Source organism: Ambystoma mexicanum, chromosome 5q, assembly GCF_040938575.1.
Source record: "Ambystoma mexicanum isolate Mex_15411 chromosome 5q, UKY_AmexF1_1, whole genome shotgun sequence".
In the NCBI taxonomy this organism is placed as follows: domain Eukaryota; kingdom Metazoa; phylum Chordata; class Amphibia; order Caudata; family Ambystomatidae; genus Ambystoma; species Ambystoma mexicanum.
In genome coordinates, this window is record NC_090933.1 from 514,900,687 (window position 1) to 514,916,950 (window position 16,264).

A 16,264-nucleotide genomic window follows, 5' to 3' on the forward strand; every position below is an offset into this window, starting at 1 on the left:
TCGCATTTTGAGGGTGATTCAGGGTGGTGTTTGTTCGCTTTTGTTGGTGTATAATAGGTTTGATGAAGGAAGTTGAAATGGATTAGTTTGAGGCGTGTGTTGAGAGAAATGTTTTGCGTTTGTTTCAGGATGAAAGACTAGTCTTCTTCTGAGATGAATATACTAAGGGACTTTTCCCATCTGGCTTTTGCTCGGGAGTTGTCAGAGGCCGTGTCAGTGATGATGGCTCTGTATATTTGTGAGACCAGCCTTCCTTCACCCTGCGCTTGTATTACGTTATGTAGAAGTTGCCAGGTCGGAGGTTGACGTGGGAAGTTGGGTAGGAATGCCTGTAATGTGTAGCGGGTTCGGAAATAGATGAAAGTGTCTAGCGCTGTGGTGCCGCCTCTCAATTTTGCCTGCTCTGGAGTTAGGAAGCTGAAGAGGTCTCCTAAGGTGTTTATATGAAACTTTTCCAGCCATTGATGGAAAACCCTTTCTGATGTCAGCGGGATTCCTGGTATGAATTTGACGGGGAGGAGGGGTGAGTACCTCGTTTGCACCTCATATTTTTGGGAGAGTTTCTTCCAGATTTTGTACGTCGATAGTACTACATTCATGGTGTTGTTGGGGGCGGGGATCCAGCCAAAGATGACCGCACTCAGTAGGTTGGGCGTTGCTAGGGCCCGTTCCACCTGCACGTGAGGTCTGACTGCCTGTGTAGAGTACCAGTAGCTGCGGAATTGTGCCTGTGCCGCCCAGAAGTATTTCTCTAGGTCTGGAAGAGCTAGACCTCCGCTTGTTACTGGGAGAGTTAGTGTTGAGTGCGCCACTCTGGCCGGCTTGCCCGCCCATAGTAGATCGAGGACCATGCTTTTCAATCTCTTCAGGAAGGGTTGTGGTAGTAATATGGGAATGTTGGTAAATAAGTATAGAAGCTTCGGTAAGATCACCATCTTAACTAGGGAGGCTCTTCCCCAGAGGGTTAGTGGTAGGGTCTTCCAACGAGCCACTTTCTCCTGCAATGATTTGGTGACTTCTTCATAGTTGTCATGGAACACTTCCTGATGATTTTGTGACATTTGTATTCCCAGGTACCGAACTTTGGATGTTTTCCACGTAAGCTGGAAGTCGTCCGCAAATGGTTTAGTCGCCGGGGTCAGTGGGAACACTATGGATTTTGACTGGTTGATTTTCAGCCCAGAGGCTGCTCTGAATTTGATCACCTCTCTCATGACCGGGTTCAGGTTGTCTGCGGGGTCACATATGAACAACACAACGTCGTCCGCGTACAGGGAAATAATAAGCTTATGTGGTCCTATGACGAGTCCCCTGTGTTGCCGCTGTTCGCGAAGGTTAGTGGCAAGTGATTCCATTACCAAGGCAAATAATACAGGTGATAGAGGGCAGCCCTGCCTGGTACCTCATTGCAGGTCGATGGTAGCTGACTTTGCTGATCCCACTATGATGTTGGCTTGTGGTTTGGTGCATAAGAGGGATACCAGTTTAATGAAGCGTGCTCCCAATCCCATTCTGGTGAACTGTGAACAGGAATGGGCACTCTACCGAATCAAATGCTTTCTCGGCATCGAGTAGTACTGCGAATCCTTGCTGGGATGGATCTAGTGCCTCCATGACGCCGAATAGCCTTCTGATTCCAAGGGTCGTGTTGCGGCCGGGTATGATCCCTGCCTGGTCTGCGAGTACCAGGGCTGGCATCAGTGGCATCAATCTGTTTGTGAGTACCTTCGCTAGTATTTTATTGTTGAGGTTGAGTAGGGAAATAGGACGGTAGGATGCGCATTCCTCTGGAGGCTTGTCGTGTTTATGCAAGAGGACGAATTGGCTTCGCAGGTGGACTGAGGGAGGGCACCCTTTTCTAGAGCTTCCTCGTATGCTGCTGCCAGGAGGGGGACTAGGGTATTCGCAAATGCTTTATAGAATTCCCCTGTTAGGCCGTCTGGGCCGGGGGCTGTGGAGTTCGGAAGAGCCTTAATGGCCTCGATGATCTCTTCTTGCGTGACCAATTTGTTGAGTGGCTCTCGTAGATGACTTTCGACCCAATATAACTCTGTGTCTTCTAGATACTCTAGCGGAGTGTTTGAGTTTCTATTGTGCTTGGTACTGTAGAGATCTTGGTAGAAGAGTTTAAATTCTTCCGCCATTCCTTCGTCTGTGTGTATTAGCACTCCTTGCGTGTTGCAAATACCTTCGATTGGAGTCAGCCTGCAGTCGGCTCTTATTAAATTTGCTTGGAGGGCACCAGGTTTTTGTCCCTCGCCGTACTGTCTGATTTGGCTGCCACTGTTTAGAAATTGTATTTCTCGTTCTGCCGTGGTGTTGAATTTCTGCAGTTCCTCTTTCAGGGCAGCCTTTATTCTCGGGTCGTCTGAGCTCGTGCTTTGTCGCTCGAGGTTTTTAAGAAGATCTTCACTGGCTGCAAGCTCCTGTCTGATGAGTTTGAGGATGCCGTTTTCCTTGGCCTGGCAGACTCCCCTTGTAAAGCACTTTAGTGTTTCCCAGATCGTGCTGGCGGAGGGGACTGAACCTGTGTTGGCTTCTAAGAATGTATTAATCTCTTCTCTCAATTCGGTAGCGAATACCTCGTCTTGCATGGAGCCGGTTTTGAAGCGCCAGCGTTGCAGCGTGGATCTAGGCTGGGAGGAGTTGAGACTGAGGATTATTGGGGAGTGGTCGGAGAGAGTTCTTGGGAGGATGTGACATGGGCCGCTCTTTAGTGGGCCATTTGTTGAGGTGAATAGGTAGTTGATTCTAGAGTTTGTGTTGTGCACCGCCAAGTGGAAGTTGTAGTCTTGCAGATCTCAGTTAGCCGCTCAGTTTCTGCCATTTGAAGGCTGGCTTTAGATTTGGGTTGTGGTATGGTCCGTGATCTATCTCTGACCGGGTCGAGGACTGTGTTCATATCACCTCCCCAGATTATTGTGGTCGGGTCTTGGGTGGAGAGATGAGATAGTACCCAGCCAAAATTGTTGGGGCCGTCCACATTAGGTGCGTAGGAGTTGACAAAGGTTATCTATTTGCCTGCTATGATGCCACTCACCAAGATAGCTCTACCTTTGGAGTCTTTCGCTGTGTTGATTAATCAGAAATTGGTCCCTCTGTGAATTAAGATTGTGACACCTCTGGAGTAGGACGAGTATGATGAGAAGTATCTGTGGCAACCCCAAGACTTGGCCCATATGTGGTGTTTCCTGGGAATTAGATGCGTTTCTTGGATCAGAGCCACGTCGACCTCATGTCTTCTCAAGTACTGTAGGATTTTCTGTGTTTTGGACGGAATCTTACCCCCCCCCTTATGTTCCAGGTTGCTACTTTGAATGGAGTGGATTAAGGTATATGTTGGCTTTTGTTCGGCCATTATCAATCAGTGTTGTTGAGGTTAACTTTGATCCGACGAATGGGTCACTGTTTGCGAAATTATTTGCTGGACGGTGCAGTCTTGCTGGTGGTGAGATGAGGAATGGAGGGTCGGCGGGAGGTAAAGGGTTGGGCGGTGCAGTTTTTTCCCGCTACCCATGGTGAACTTTTTCCACGGGCAACCCCCAACTGGCCCGTAAGTGAACTGTTGCAGGAGACGGTTCCTGGGGTCTCCAGGTTGTCGGTTGCAATCCCTCCCAATAACAATAAACTGTGAAACAAACAAATGCTGTGCAAGGGGCGTTCGGGGCTTCCGTTGACCTTGCTAAGCAAGGGGCCCTGGTGGCTTCCCATGGTGCATGGCCTTGGGGTGCCTATCTGCAACGATATTCTCCGGAACATGAGATACATTTTTCCTGCTTAGTGTTGGTGCCATTGACTTCGATTTGGTTTATGGAGGGTTTCTGCTTCTGTCTCTTTGTGGGCGTGCCTGAGTGGGGTTAGGTCTGGAGCAGCCCGCCCGGTCTAGGAACTCGTTAGCTTCTTCTGGAGATTAGAAAAAGTGGACCTTTCCTCCGTGTTGGATTCTGAGGCGAGCCGGGAACAGCATTGAATAGGTGATCTGGTTATCTTTGAGCCTCTGCCGGGTGGATGTGAAGGATCTTCTCTGGGATTGGACTGTTGGCGAGAAATCTGGGAAAAAGTGGATTCTGTTCCCATCATGGTGTATTTCCCCCTTCTCTCGGGCCAAGCGGAGGATGGAGTCTCGGTCCTTGTAGTTTAGTAATTTGGCAATTATTGGCCTGGGGGGCCCTCCCGGGATGTTTTTAGTGGAGGGGATCCTGTGTGCTCTTTCCACGACAAAGAGGGGGGAAGAGTGCTTCGCGGCCAAAAAGAGTGGTACACAGTGCTTCGACAAAGTCCTCCATCTTCGTTCCGAGGTGGTTTTCTCCCACTCCGACGATCCTGATGTTGTTCCTATGGGAACAGCCCCCTAAGTCTTCACCCACGGCGGTAGTTGTTTTCATTTGGGATTCTAACTGAGTGAGTCTTGTCTCCAGGTTTGTTGTGCCATTGTCTAAGCTGGACATACGTTGTTCCACCTCATTGAGCCTCTCAGAGTGATTGTCCAGTTGGTGCTGGAGGAGATCCACCTTCGAAGAGAGACCATCCATTTTACTATTTAGACTCCCTATGCCAGCTTTCAGATCTAGGAGAAGAGCCTTAATATCGGTGGACGCGGTTGTTTCTTCCATTTGGAGTTGACTGGCCGTGGGGGTTTCTGGTTCCTCTTGTAATCTTGGGGTTTTGGGGGCAGTGCCTGTCTCGAAATGTACTTTCCTTTGTGATATATCTGTCTTCCCCATTGAGCCTGCTGTGTTGTGGTGATGGTTTCAGTTCTGGTCTGCGGTGGTAACGTAGAGGTTGTTACCCCTCGGGGGAGCGTGGTTCATGCTATGGAGAGTGTGGTGATCATCTTGCTGCCTGATGCGTCTGTGGGGCTAGCGTGTGCAGCTTGACTTTGGTTTTAGGCGGTTTCCACTGAAGTATATATGGGCTCACTATTACAGTGTTTGGCGACCAGGGAGCTCCGGCACCTCTGGACCAAGAGTCACGTGTAGCCTGCTCTTTCGGGCTTTGCTGCGGTGAAGTGAAGGCTGCTTCTCCACTATAGCTGGGAGGAGAGGTTCGAGTTAGCTGGTGTTGTGGCTGAGTTGCCTAGGGGGGAAATCTCGATTTGTTGCCTTCCTGGGGGCGGGGGGGGGGGGGCAGTCGTAGTTTTCAGAGTTATTGGGGGGATTTCGGAGAGAATAGCACATGATTGTAGGAGCACTCTGCCCTCTCCTCATGTGCGCTCTAGAATGGTGTTCGGAGTCTGGGGACTGATTGAGTGAGCTCCTCAGGTCGCCATGTCTGTGCGGGGGTCTTTATGGATTGGGCGCATCGGGAGGAGGGGCCGTTGTGAGAGACTTGTATGCGGCCGGGCCTGCCGGCAGGCGCCGGTCTGTGAGGGTCGTAGTCACCCGTTGTTTTGGCCAGGGGGGGTGAAGTTTATGTGTTACTTTGATCGAGCTGGATGTATCAGGGTTGGGGGTCCCAGCGTGGTCTCAACGCATCCGGGTTGTGGTGCTCCGAGTTCGCGGGGGGGGGCTCAGGATGGTAAACTTTTGGCTCGAGCTGTCTGCCCCCCCCCCCTCGCGCACCCCGTACCTGTTTATTCAGTGGGCGGTATCCACTGGCTGCCCTCCAGGGTCTTCTGGATGCAGGAGGAGTTGTCTTCATGCGCGGTTTCGGGGCTGCAGCGCTGCGGTTCCGCGACCTGGGCCTCTCCACCCCGCGTCTCGGGTCTGGTTGTGGGGGTGAGGGGGAAGGTTCCAGGAGCGGCGCCGGCCTCCGACTCGCCCAGCATACCTCGGGTGCCGGAGAGGAGGCAGCTGCGCCGGCTGCGTCCTCCAGGGCTGCGGCTGCAGATTTCTCCCTCTGGCTCGCCTGTCGATGGTGCGCTGGCGCCCTTGGCGCCGTAGGATGATGGAGGGGAGGGGGTGGGAGGGGTCGCTTCAAGCCCGCTGCTGACTGGGGGCTCACGCGGCGTCAACCCGCGTATCTGCTGCAGGGGTCCGCAGTCCCCGCACTGCCGCTCTGCTCATGGGCTAGGATTGTCACTGCGCTTCCCGGTTTCCGACGGGTCCACTCGTCTCCCGCGATCCCAGGTCCGGGAGACTGCGTTTTCGCACTGGGATCGTGCGATTTGCCTCCGGTTTTCTGCGTCTCGGTAGGGGAACCTTCTGGCCGAGTGGAAATGCCCTTGTCAAGGCAGAGGAGATCCGGATTGACAAGGATTAGGCAGGATTAATTTTAGGCCGTGTGGGAGCTCACTAGAATGCAGCCATCTTGTTTGGCCCTATAGTGCCCTCTAAATTGGACACATTCACACTCACTAGTTTATTAACATGTTGGGCCATAGAAAGATGTGAATCAAGATGGACCCCTAGATGTTTCACTGATGGTAGGAGTTTAACATTGCCTTTAAGGAAAGCTGCTCCTCTGGTTGGTTGGGCGTAAATGTCAGGTGGGTGGTGAGACCATCTGTTTTGCCTGTATTAAGGCCGAGACAGTTTTGGTCCATCCATTGTTTGATATAATTAAGCATGTTTTTTATATCAGCATAGACCTGTTCGGTGCTAGAAGAAGGGCTACGGAAAATTAGCTGCGTATTGCAGGCATAGTTCTGGAAAGTGATGTTATAGTTCACAAGCCATTCATGAAGAGGTTTAAGGTCGATGTTAAATAGCAAAAGGGATAAAAATGCCCCATGTGTTAATACGCTTTCTAGAGAGTATATCTTAGACAAAAAGGAGAACCACAAAACAAAGGTTCATTTGTCTGAGATATTTGCTATTTCCTTTAGCCTGGACAACAAGATGGTATGGCCTAGGGTGTCAAATGCTGCGACAGGTCGAGCAGCAGGAGCAGAGCAGCCGATCCCTGGTTCATAATGTTTAGGAGCTCATCCTTCACATATATGAGGGCTGATTTAGTGCTTCGACCTGACCGAAACCCAGATTGAGACTCACCAAGTAGGGAATTAGTGCTAGCATACAGTCCCATACCATCATTGCGCAATCCATTACTGAGCATACTAAAATGCTGAATTTCGACATATATATGTGGCGGGCGGGGTAAAGTTAATAATAAATGTAGGTGTGTATGGGGGGGTCTCCCCCCACATTTATGTAAACATTTGCAGTGATCACACAGATCCCCAACATACTGGAATTTGAACTTGTTACCTGAAGGTTATGTGATTTATTTCTGCAGCACAAGCATTCACCCAGAAAGTCACATTACTGGGATTAAAACATGGGACCGACAGGTACAGACCTTTTTAGAACATGTTCTAAACCACTGAGCGTTGCAAAGAGATTGCAGCCTGTACTCTGCAAATAGTTCGGACAAAAGTATCAGTCCTGAAGCTATTTAGCCCACTGATTTGTGTTACTAAGATGTATACTTCTGAAATGCATGCTGCGCACAGATCTACATACTTCTTCATTGTCCAAAGGGGCACAACCTCAATTTTGAGATCCAGAAGTATATATGGACATATTTTACATATATGTCTCTCCTAAAAAGCTGTCGCTGAATTGATTTCAAAGCGGAGTTGGCAAGTGTCCTTGCACCCGATTCACAAATACTCAACCATTTTCCTTTATAACATTTGAAAGTTGTGGGTATGAACCGGTGTATCCTGTGCTCAGCCTCCACGGATCTCTTTACTGACACTTTCCCAGACGCTGACATACACCTATAGCTGTATCTAGCAAATGTATTTTGCTTAACAAGAAGTGAGCCCAGAGTGCTGCAGCAGACCCTCACCACAATACGTATCGCAGACTACAGGTGTCTCCAAGGATAAAGGCCTCAGGAAGTGGTGCAGGCTCTCGTCGTGCCGTCATGTTGATCAGTCTCAGGAATCATCTTCTCTCCCTAAGACACCCAATTGCACCCCATAGAATTCAGCGGAATCACCATGAAAGCAAACCTTTACCGTCCTCCAAAAGAATTCTTACCATAACCGACTTCAGTGGTTTTAGCCTCCAAAAGCATTTAACTTCACCATCCTTGAAGATTCAACCCAGTCCTATTGTTAGGCGTTGTTTTTGTACTGGCAGAATTCGACATTCATACGGCAGTACATAGGAACATATGGTTAGAACATGTTATAGGAGCAAGCGCAAAAAAAACGAGATCATGGGAATGTTATATTTCAGCACAAACAGAATTTAAGCCGAGTAAATCACAGTTACTCCGTATAAAGTCTTTGGAAATTGGCCCCACGATCACAAAATAAGTGCGATCTACCACGAGGGACGAGGACTATAAAAAGGTATATTTAAAGCACTTGACCTGATGCACAAAGATTTTCACTGGAGAAAATCAGCAGATGCCTTGAGTGCCTCTGGTTTGCACCTGCTCCTTTGTACCTAATTCACAAGGCCCAAAACTGGTTCAAATCTGGTGGAGTCTGGGGCATCTGAGATGGCCGTTAGCAAATCTTTGTGAACCGTATTTGCACGCGAGTCCAGCTCTAGGCTTTGCAAATCTGATAGAAGGCAGCAGGTGCAGATCTGAAATGCTCACGGGCATCTCTTCATCCGCCCTAGTGCAATTCCGTGTACATCAGGTTCTGTGATTTTGAGGGATTATCACACAAACAGAGCCATCTCTCTTTCTGCACTGAAGAGACAGCTCTGCTCCAAGACTGAGCTCAGAGAGGATGTGCCAGGAAGCCGGGGTCAAAGGAGGATCGGTCATGTGACTGATGACTCATCTCAGTCTACGCAAATGTATCCTTTGACTCAACAGTGGTGTTGGTATATGATATATAGATTTAAATCGATGAAGAATGTGTTTTCATTTCACCGTGTGTTGTGCATTTTAACATGGATCATGTACAAATTGCACAATGTGACATAAGGAATTCAGCATTTCATTTTCACTATTCAGCACACTGTTTCGGGAAAAAGCATAAAGAGATCAGTGTATCAAAAATTGTCAATGATATCATTTTTTCCATTAAACAACATATAGCAATTTCCAATCTATGATGGCACTGCTTCAACATAGAATATGATAGGTTTCCCAATACTGATTTAATTCTATGATAGATGTAATTCACTATACACAGCCCTACAGATAAGAGGTGTATCGGACATTTTTACTCACAAAAAATAGGCAAATACTCCGAAAAAAATCAAAATAGGGAGTAAAATTACTTCCAACAAAGTTTTGGAAAGAGACACTTGGGACCTCGTGCTCCTGCTTTCACCCACAAAGCTGCATGGATATTTTTGGACCAGTAGTGCATATAAGTACCACAGGAATAAACTGCCATTATTACTGCCTGACCGAAAGAAGTAAAACTGTATCTTTTAATGTGCAGGAATAACTTGGTAACAAGAAATCATTTAAAAAACATTTCCGTTTTACAGTCGCAACATATTTTGACCCTCTTATACAATCCTCCCATTGTGAATTGGACTTTACATTTTTATTGCCTAAAAAATCATTTTACTCGCAATTTACTCCCACTTCCAAATCATATCTGGAGCACTGACTATACATGTGTTTGTTTATGTCAAATATATCATTTATAGTAAATGACGTACCGGGTTCTGTAGCGAAAAATAAGTGTTGGCTCTGCTGCATTATGTCCCAAACGACCCCTTAAAGAGAATGTCAGAAAAGTTGTGACTGGTGAGAGAAAGGAGGTGTGGGAACTTCAACATGTTCACCTTTGTTTGTGTTCTGTGTGTTTGTCAGCAGCTAGAAAACATGGCGACACATTTACAAAGCAAACACTCACCGTCTTGCTGCCTGTGAGCGTTCGGAGGACTCTGCATTCTCTCTTCAAGGTTGGAGCTGAGGTCAGAGTTCACGGCCGACATTCTAGTGGAATCACTCATGTCGAACTCGTCGCTTTCTATGGAACTTTCGTCCTGCAAATAGAAGATGGCTTTCTTTTATACAGAGAGTGCTGGCAAGGTCACATATCACTCTGGTGTAAAGACTTTGTTTTTTTTTTAAATAAGTGCATGCTTTGCAGAAGTCATACTTAATGATGGCGTTACGAACACACATTATCAGGCACAATGATGCAACGAGTCATGTGTCGTTCAACATACAAACACTATTTCCCGAGCCCCCACTGTACCTTCCAGAAACCTTGGGCTAAGAATAAGAGGGCATCCATTTTGTTTGACGGTAGGGTCTTCAGTGCAAGGAAATGCATGGTTTCTCCTTGAATAAGGTTTTGCATTCCCTTTGTGGCTAATTTTGTTCCAGGGCTATGGGCAAATGCCACCGTCTGTCATTCCTTATAAATGTGTCCTGCCCATTTGCCCAAACCTGCATTTTCGCTTCCTTTTCTGCTCATATCTACAAATGAGTTTAAGAACCCATGGGGCTGTTTCCTTAAGGTATTTTGGATTGAACTATTATCACGTACTTATAAATACCCTTAGAAGTGCATTTTTTTATGTTTCAAAATATGGTAAACGTACAATGTATAGTAATGGGCCCTTTTAAGGGCAATTCCAGATCCTCACCTGTGCAAAATAGGCAGCAGCATTGGATTTTGACAAGACCTTTGCAGGACCAGCTAATGAGATCCCTCTTTTGGTCATGCGGGGCCTGTCTTTGCAGAAGGCAACCCAGGCAGCTGCCTCGGGTGCCAACATGAAGGGGGCGAGAGGACTGTGCCTTTTAAGCAGGCTGGCGGTGACCTGACTTTTTCTCTGCCCATGCTCCCGTCCCGTAAGTGCTTATAAAATGGGCACATTATAATCAATCGCAAAACACTCCTATTAAAACGCACGGGGCAGAGCATATTAGAAGCAAATGCCATGCATGTCACTATACACACGGATAACTGTTCCAGTGTGTACCTACCTGTGTGCAACTGCTGAAAAAACTGTCGCCACGCACAGATCATGCATCCTGCCACTGAGCAGTCTCCCCCCCCTAGAAGGCCTGTGCTTTGGTTGACCCCAGAGTGCGACCACCATTCCGGCATAATATCTCAAAATCATCAGTGCCTCGCTCACTGCCACCCTAGTCCCTTTCACGACATACGTGTGCAGCAAACTGCAGAGCTCTTCCACGGGCAGCGCGGGGACCCGTGTCTGTGCCCCCTGTATATTTTCACATTCACCTGGCAACATGTTGAATACTGGTAGGTTTAACGACTCTGGGCTGTACAAGAGAGTTTAGGAACAGGGAGTGATGTAATGTGGCTTATGTGCCGGTGAGGGGCCATTTATCACCATCCTTTCTTGTTCTTTCTGCCATTAACCAGGAAGCAGGTGGAGATGCGTGTTCCTTGAACTGAATAGTTTTTGGCCCTGTCAATCATGCAACATGTAAAATGTAGGAGGATTGATCTCTGCTTGTAACTTCTGGGTGTCTTGTTCAACTGTATCAGTTGCTGGATGTGTCTGATTGGCCATTTGGAAGTGGTTATGGAGTGCCCTTTGGCTGGGTGTTTTGGAGTTACTGTATTTAGCGGCCATTGCCAGGAGTATTTATAAATATATCTAGTGGTATCTCAAGAGAACTACGCCCTGCCTGTCCTAAAGACGTGTTTGTAGGCCCAAGGAACATGGTCTCATTCTACCCATGGATTTATTGTATAATGTGTCTGCTTGTGCCGAATCATCACAATAGTAGTCTCTCTCTTTATCTAATTTCCAGCGGTCTGGGGCTCTGGGCCCTTTTTGAGGACCGGGACTGAAGGGTTAAGTAACCAGTGTAAATCGCACTGATGTGATTTTGTGGTCAGTGCAGGCCCTAATTACTGTCCCTGTGTCGCATGCCCAACCAGGGACAAAGTACAGGGTGGCTTTGCCACTATCCTGCATAAATATCCGAGCTGAAGCCGAATACTGTACCCGTTTTCTCATATTGCCCATGTTTACACAAACCCTGGCCTTTCCCACAGCTCCTGGGTACCCCGGCTACTGTTAAAAAGTAAACATGTGCTATATTCTTAGCCCTATGTGCGCCTTGCCCAGGAGGGAACATGGATGCATGTATATGCATGCCAGAGTATGCAGCTGACTGAGCACCTTTGAAAAGGGGCCCTGTTTGGTAATCTACTACCAGAACGGGCAAGAGTTGAGATATTTTGCACTAAAGCATTAGGAACACAGGGGCGTGGTGTTGCATTCAATGAGGGGGCACTTGTATAAGAGAAACACATACACAGTGCTGGTGCCAGGATTTTTCGCCCTTCTGTGACAAAAGACGTCCAGGCCTTTTACTGTGCAAACTGTATCAAATAACCAGAAATGACATAACAGAAACTGGCATTAGAGGGAGTGACACCGGTCTTTGATAGTCAAGGGCATCATGGAAAGTTATATCACAAGATGTTCCTTTGAGTAAGTCAAGAAAGAAATAACTTTGTGATGCATTGTATTAGAAGCATCTGTTTTTTTTAATTCTATATTGAGCAATACCACGAGTGGGGATATTTAGAGCAGCACAGAGTGTGAACTGAATCACCTCTAGGAACAGTGAGATGCAAGGATTTTTCCCTGGTCACACACTTCAGTTAAGTGGGGAAGTTGCAACGTGAGACCAGTTTGCAATGTCGGCTCTGAATAACCTATCTTCTCAGCTCTAATCGGTAGAAATGTGTGTCAATGTAGAGATGACACACTAAATAACTTAAATTACACAAAAGGCACCTAACCAATACAGAAATCTACATTCAGAAGCAGAGCCAGCATGATGTTATCTGTACTTTATACATCTGCAATGTAGCATTCAAGTGCCAGATGTATAGCAATGCGATCTCTAACTTTTGTAAATGTAATTTCGAGACTAAGATACAACAAAAAGATACTGGGCCACATTACGAGTTGGGCAGTATTCCGGCAGTAAATCTGCCAAAATACCACCCATTGGAATAACTGTTACTGCCCCTTGGTCCGGCAGATTTACCACCAGATTACACGAGGTGGTGGCAGTGTTAGTCCCCATTAATGTGGAGCCCATAGGATTTAATTGCAGATTTGAGTGGAATTCCCATCGACGGAATTACTGCTGCAGTAATTCTGCTGATTCTGCAGATTGTTCGGAAGAAAGTGGGAGGATTTCCCTCCAGCATGATGCTGGAGGTAAATCACCCATTCCAGTGTCAAACTCGTACTATGGTGGTGCAGGAAAAGTGGAGGTAATTCCGGTACCGCCACTTTTTTTCCACACCTCCAGACTTGTAATGAGCCCCAGTCCTGTGTGATAAATTCTATATATGTTTGCAAGATACACTTTTTGTGGTCATTTTAGAGACTGGAGGGTGGGGATGGGGGGGGAGTGGCAGTCACCATGGAGGCTAACTGGCTTGGGTGCCATCTGGTCTTAGACCGGCCCTGTGGTCATGGCATGCGTTACTAACGCCACTGGCATGTCACTGGTCATCAATGGTAACGTCTTGCTCAGGCCTTGCTTGTGAACATGAAATAAGACTGGCATGCTGCATTTACACAGTGTTGTTTCTGTTTAACTGATTGAATTATCGAGGCTCCGCTATATTGTAGTGAAAGTGTTAACTCGGCCAGTCCAGATGTACATAATTGAATCAATGAACAGTGTCTTCTGATTGCAGGCATCATATGTTTGCCATCTAAACACATCAAGCATGGTTTACTTCAGGAGATCGGTGGTTTACGATGTATTTCAAATAAACTTTATGGGCCTTTCTGTGGTTTGACAGAGATTCAATGATTTGTGTTGCATATAATATCACTCATTCGCACCCGGGGACAGTGAACCAACCAATCAGGTGGCTGGAACAGCAGGCAAGAATATACATGGACTATGCTGAAGTAATAGTCATATTTCAAATAATGCAAGTCAGGAGACATACAGTTGTCCCTTGAGTAAGGATATATGTTTTGGTTTTAGGTGACTGCCAATTGAATAGGCGCTTGATACACCATAGTGTGAACTACGAGTAAGAATGCTGGTAAGCACTTTATCTTTCTTTATGTATGAGATCAGTGCTTAAGGAATTACTGCAACAGCACTAATTTAGACTGTGTTTACAGAACTTGCGCCCGTTTGTAAAAATCATGAAGCGTCAAGTACATAGGCCATTAACATAGTAACTTAATATTAAAAATGGTGGGAACTAAACATGCTAGTTTTTGAGCTACACTAAAGTAGCGGTTGAATAAGAGATTAGGGAAGTGTTTGAGCCACAGCATAGTAGCTGTGAGAAGAGGAGATTAGAACTGCGAAATTTACAACATGAAGTTTTGAATTGTGATTCTATGACAAGACAGGAGGCTCATATTATGCATTCAATCTTTACTCTGAAACCACAGCAGCAAAGAAAAACAAACCTTTACAGACAAAAAAGTTTAAAAACAGAACTAAATAGAGTTCAATGTGAATGCAAGGGGGGACCCCCAATCCATCATGGAGGACAGGTCATGCCCTGCAGGAGACCAATGAGCAGGAACCCTTCCTTATATAAGTCCATTACTCTAAATCCAACTCCTCTTTCTTTGCTGCTGACACCACAGCTAAGTCACTCCTCTAGTTCTTGCCTTACTGTTGGTCATGTGGAGTTAGAGTGTTTCTTAGGTCATATTTAATGAGCTTTGCTGGTTTCTAACACTGTAAGAGTGAAATTGTCATTTCATGTGTTTGCATTACTTTACTGACAGCTGCGTTCGCTCGAACGCTGACCTCCAGGTCAATGTGTTACATTGTAGCGGTGCTCCGTATGGAGGGTTCCGCTCGTTAATTGTTTCTTTTTTCTTTATATTTTCTTTCTGCCTGAAGCGGCATTCGCGCCGAGTTTTATTTTCATTTGGTCGCGTCGCCTGCCTCATTTAATCCAGGTGGCGACGCGTGAAATGGTTTTCCCTCAAGAGAGGGTTGGTTTGTTTATAGTTAAGCGGCGGCCTTCCCGGAGCCAGCACGCTCTCCCGCTCACATTGGTTTGTGACACGCGCTGGTCTGTCAGAGGTTTAGGTTCATACCCCGCACGTGCGATAGATGTAATTAGTGTTACGCTGGGCGTTGCCGCCCTTTAGGGCTCGCGCGTGAGAGCAGTAAACTTTGTACTTTCAAGTTTAGGCGCCCGACGCACTGGAGCGCTGTGTTTCCTTTCATTTTTTCTTTCTTTTTCTTTGTTGTTTTCCAGTATTGGCATTGCGCCCTCTATGGCCTGTTTCGGGCTGGTCTGATGGAAGCTTCGGCTTCACACCAGGCGCGTAAGGGGTTTTATGATTAATAATGAAGAAGACTGTTGCTGTGGCACAGTCTTTAAGTGTTCTGCCCTGTAACTGGGAGGTTGGGTGTTGGAGCCAATCCTCCAGCTTCTAAATTTTTGGAATGTTGTTAAAATCCATTTCAATTTTCTCCATGTTTTACTATCGTATTTATTTATATATTGTGTGTATGGGTAGTTTGGTATGTATATATAAATTTATATTTATATGTTTGGGCTGTAGCTCTTCTCCGTGGGTCCTGCTTGTTTGAAACATATTTAAAGCCTCTGCTTTATATATATATTTTAAAATGTTACGTTTTATTTAGCCATTTTAATTGATATTTTACGTTTGTTTGGCAAGGACCCGCCTATTTGAGAGTCTAAAGTGGCGCGGCCAGTATGCAGCTTTATGTTAAGCGCTGCTCATAACATGGGTGATTTGCCTTATTTATTTATTTATTCGCATTTGTTGAGCGCGCAGCAGACCGAAGGCATCGTGGCGCTAGTTACAGTGCTTCTTAAACTTAGTTACATACAGAATATGCCCGTGGTTACATTGGGCAGTGATTGTGCTTTTATGACATACATACATTGAGCACGAGAGAGGTGCAGTGAACATGTTAGTTGAAGAGGGCTGTTTTAAGTTGTTTGCGGAAGGAGAGTAGTGATGTTTCGGCTCTTAGGTATGTGGGTAGCGCATTCCAGAGCTTAGGTGCAAGGTAGGGGAAGCCTATACCTCCAGCCTTAGTTCTATTGATGCGAGGAATGGTAAGTAGATTGGTGTATGTGGATCTGATTGGTCTTGGAGATTGTGATCTGTGATCTATACAAGGTTTCGGATAGGTAGGATGGTGCTATGTGGTTAACGCATTTATGCGTGGTGGTGAGAATTTTGAAGGCGATCCTGTCTTTGACTGGGAGCCAGTGGACAGCCTTCCTAGCTTGAGTGATGTGCTCTCTTTTTGGTATGCTGAGGGCTGCTCTGAGAGCGTTGTTTTGAGTGGTTTGGAGCCTGGATATGTTATTCTTAGAGGTGCCTGCTAGGAGAGCATTACAGTAATCCAGTTTAGCTCTTATGGTGGCTCTTGCGATGGACAGGCAGTTATCTTTCGTCAGGAA

The 16,264-nt window shown here is 46.5% G+C and overlaps 1 protein-coding gene across 9 annotated transcripts in view; it reads right to left on the reverse strand.

Annotated features, from left to right (window-relative positions):
- NOL4 (nucleolar protein 4) overlaps window positions 1-16,264 on the reverse strand; it is a 692,229-nt gene that overhangs the window by 276,814 nt on the left and 399,151 nt on the right. For 5 of the 9 annotated variants that reach the window (XM_069620996.1, XM_069620993.1, XM_069620989.1 and 2 more), the window contains exons 6-7: window positions 9,725-9,857; window positions 9,528-9,584 (exon numbers count right to left, since the gene is read on the reverse strand). In XM_069620996.1, coding sequence (XP_069477097.1) covers window positions 9,528-9,584; window positions 9,725-9,857 — 190 coding nt within the window. The remainder of the gene's footprint in view (window positions 1-9,527; window positions 9,585-9,724; window positions 9,858-16,264) is intronic. The other 4 variants (XM_069620997.1, XM_069620990.1, XM_069620995.1 and 1 more) reach the window with 1 other exon arrangement.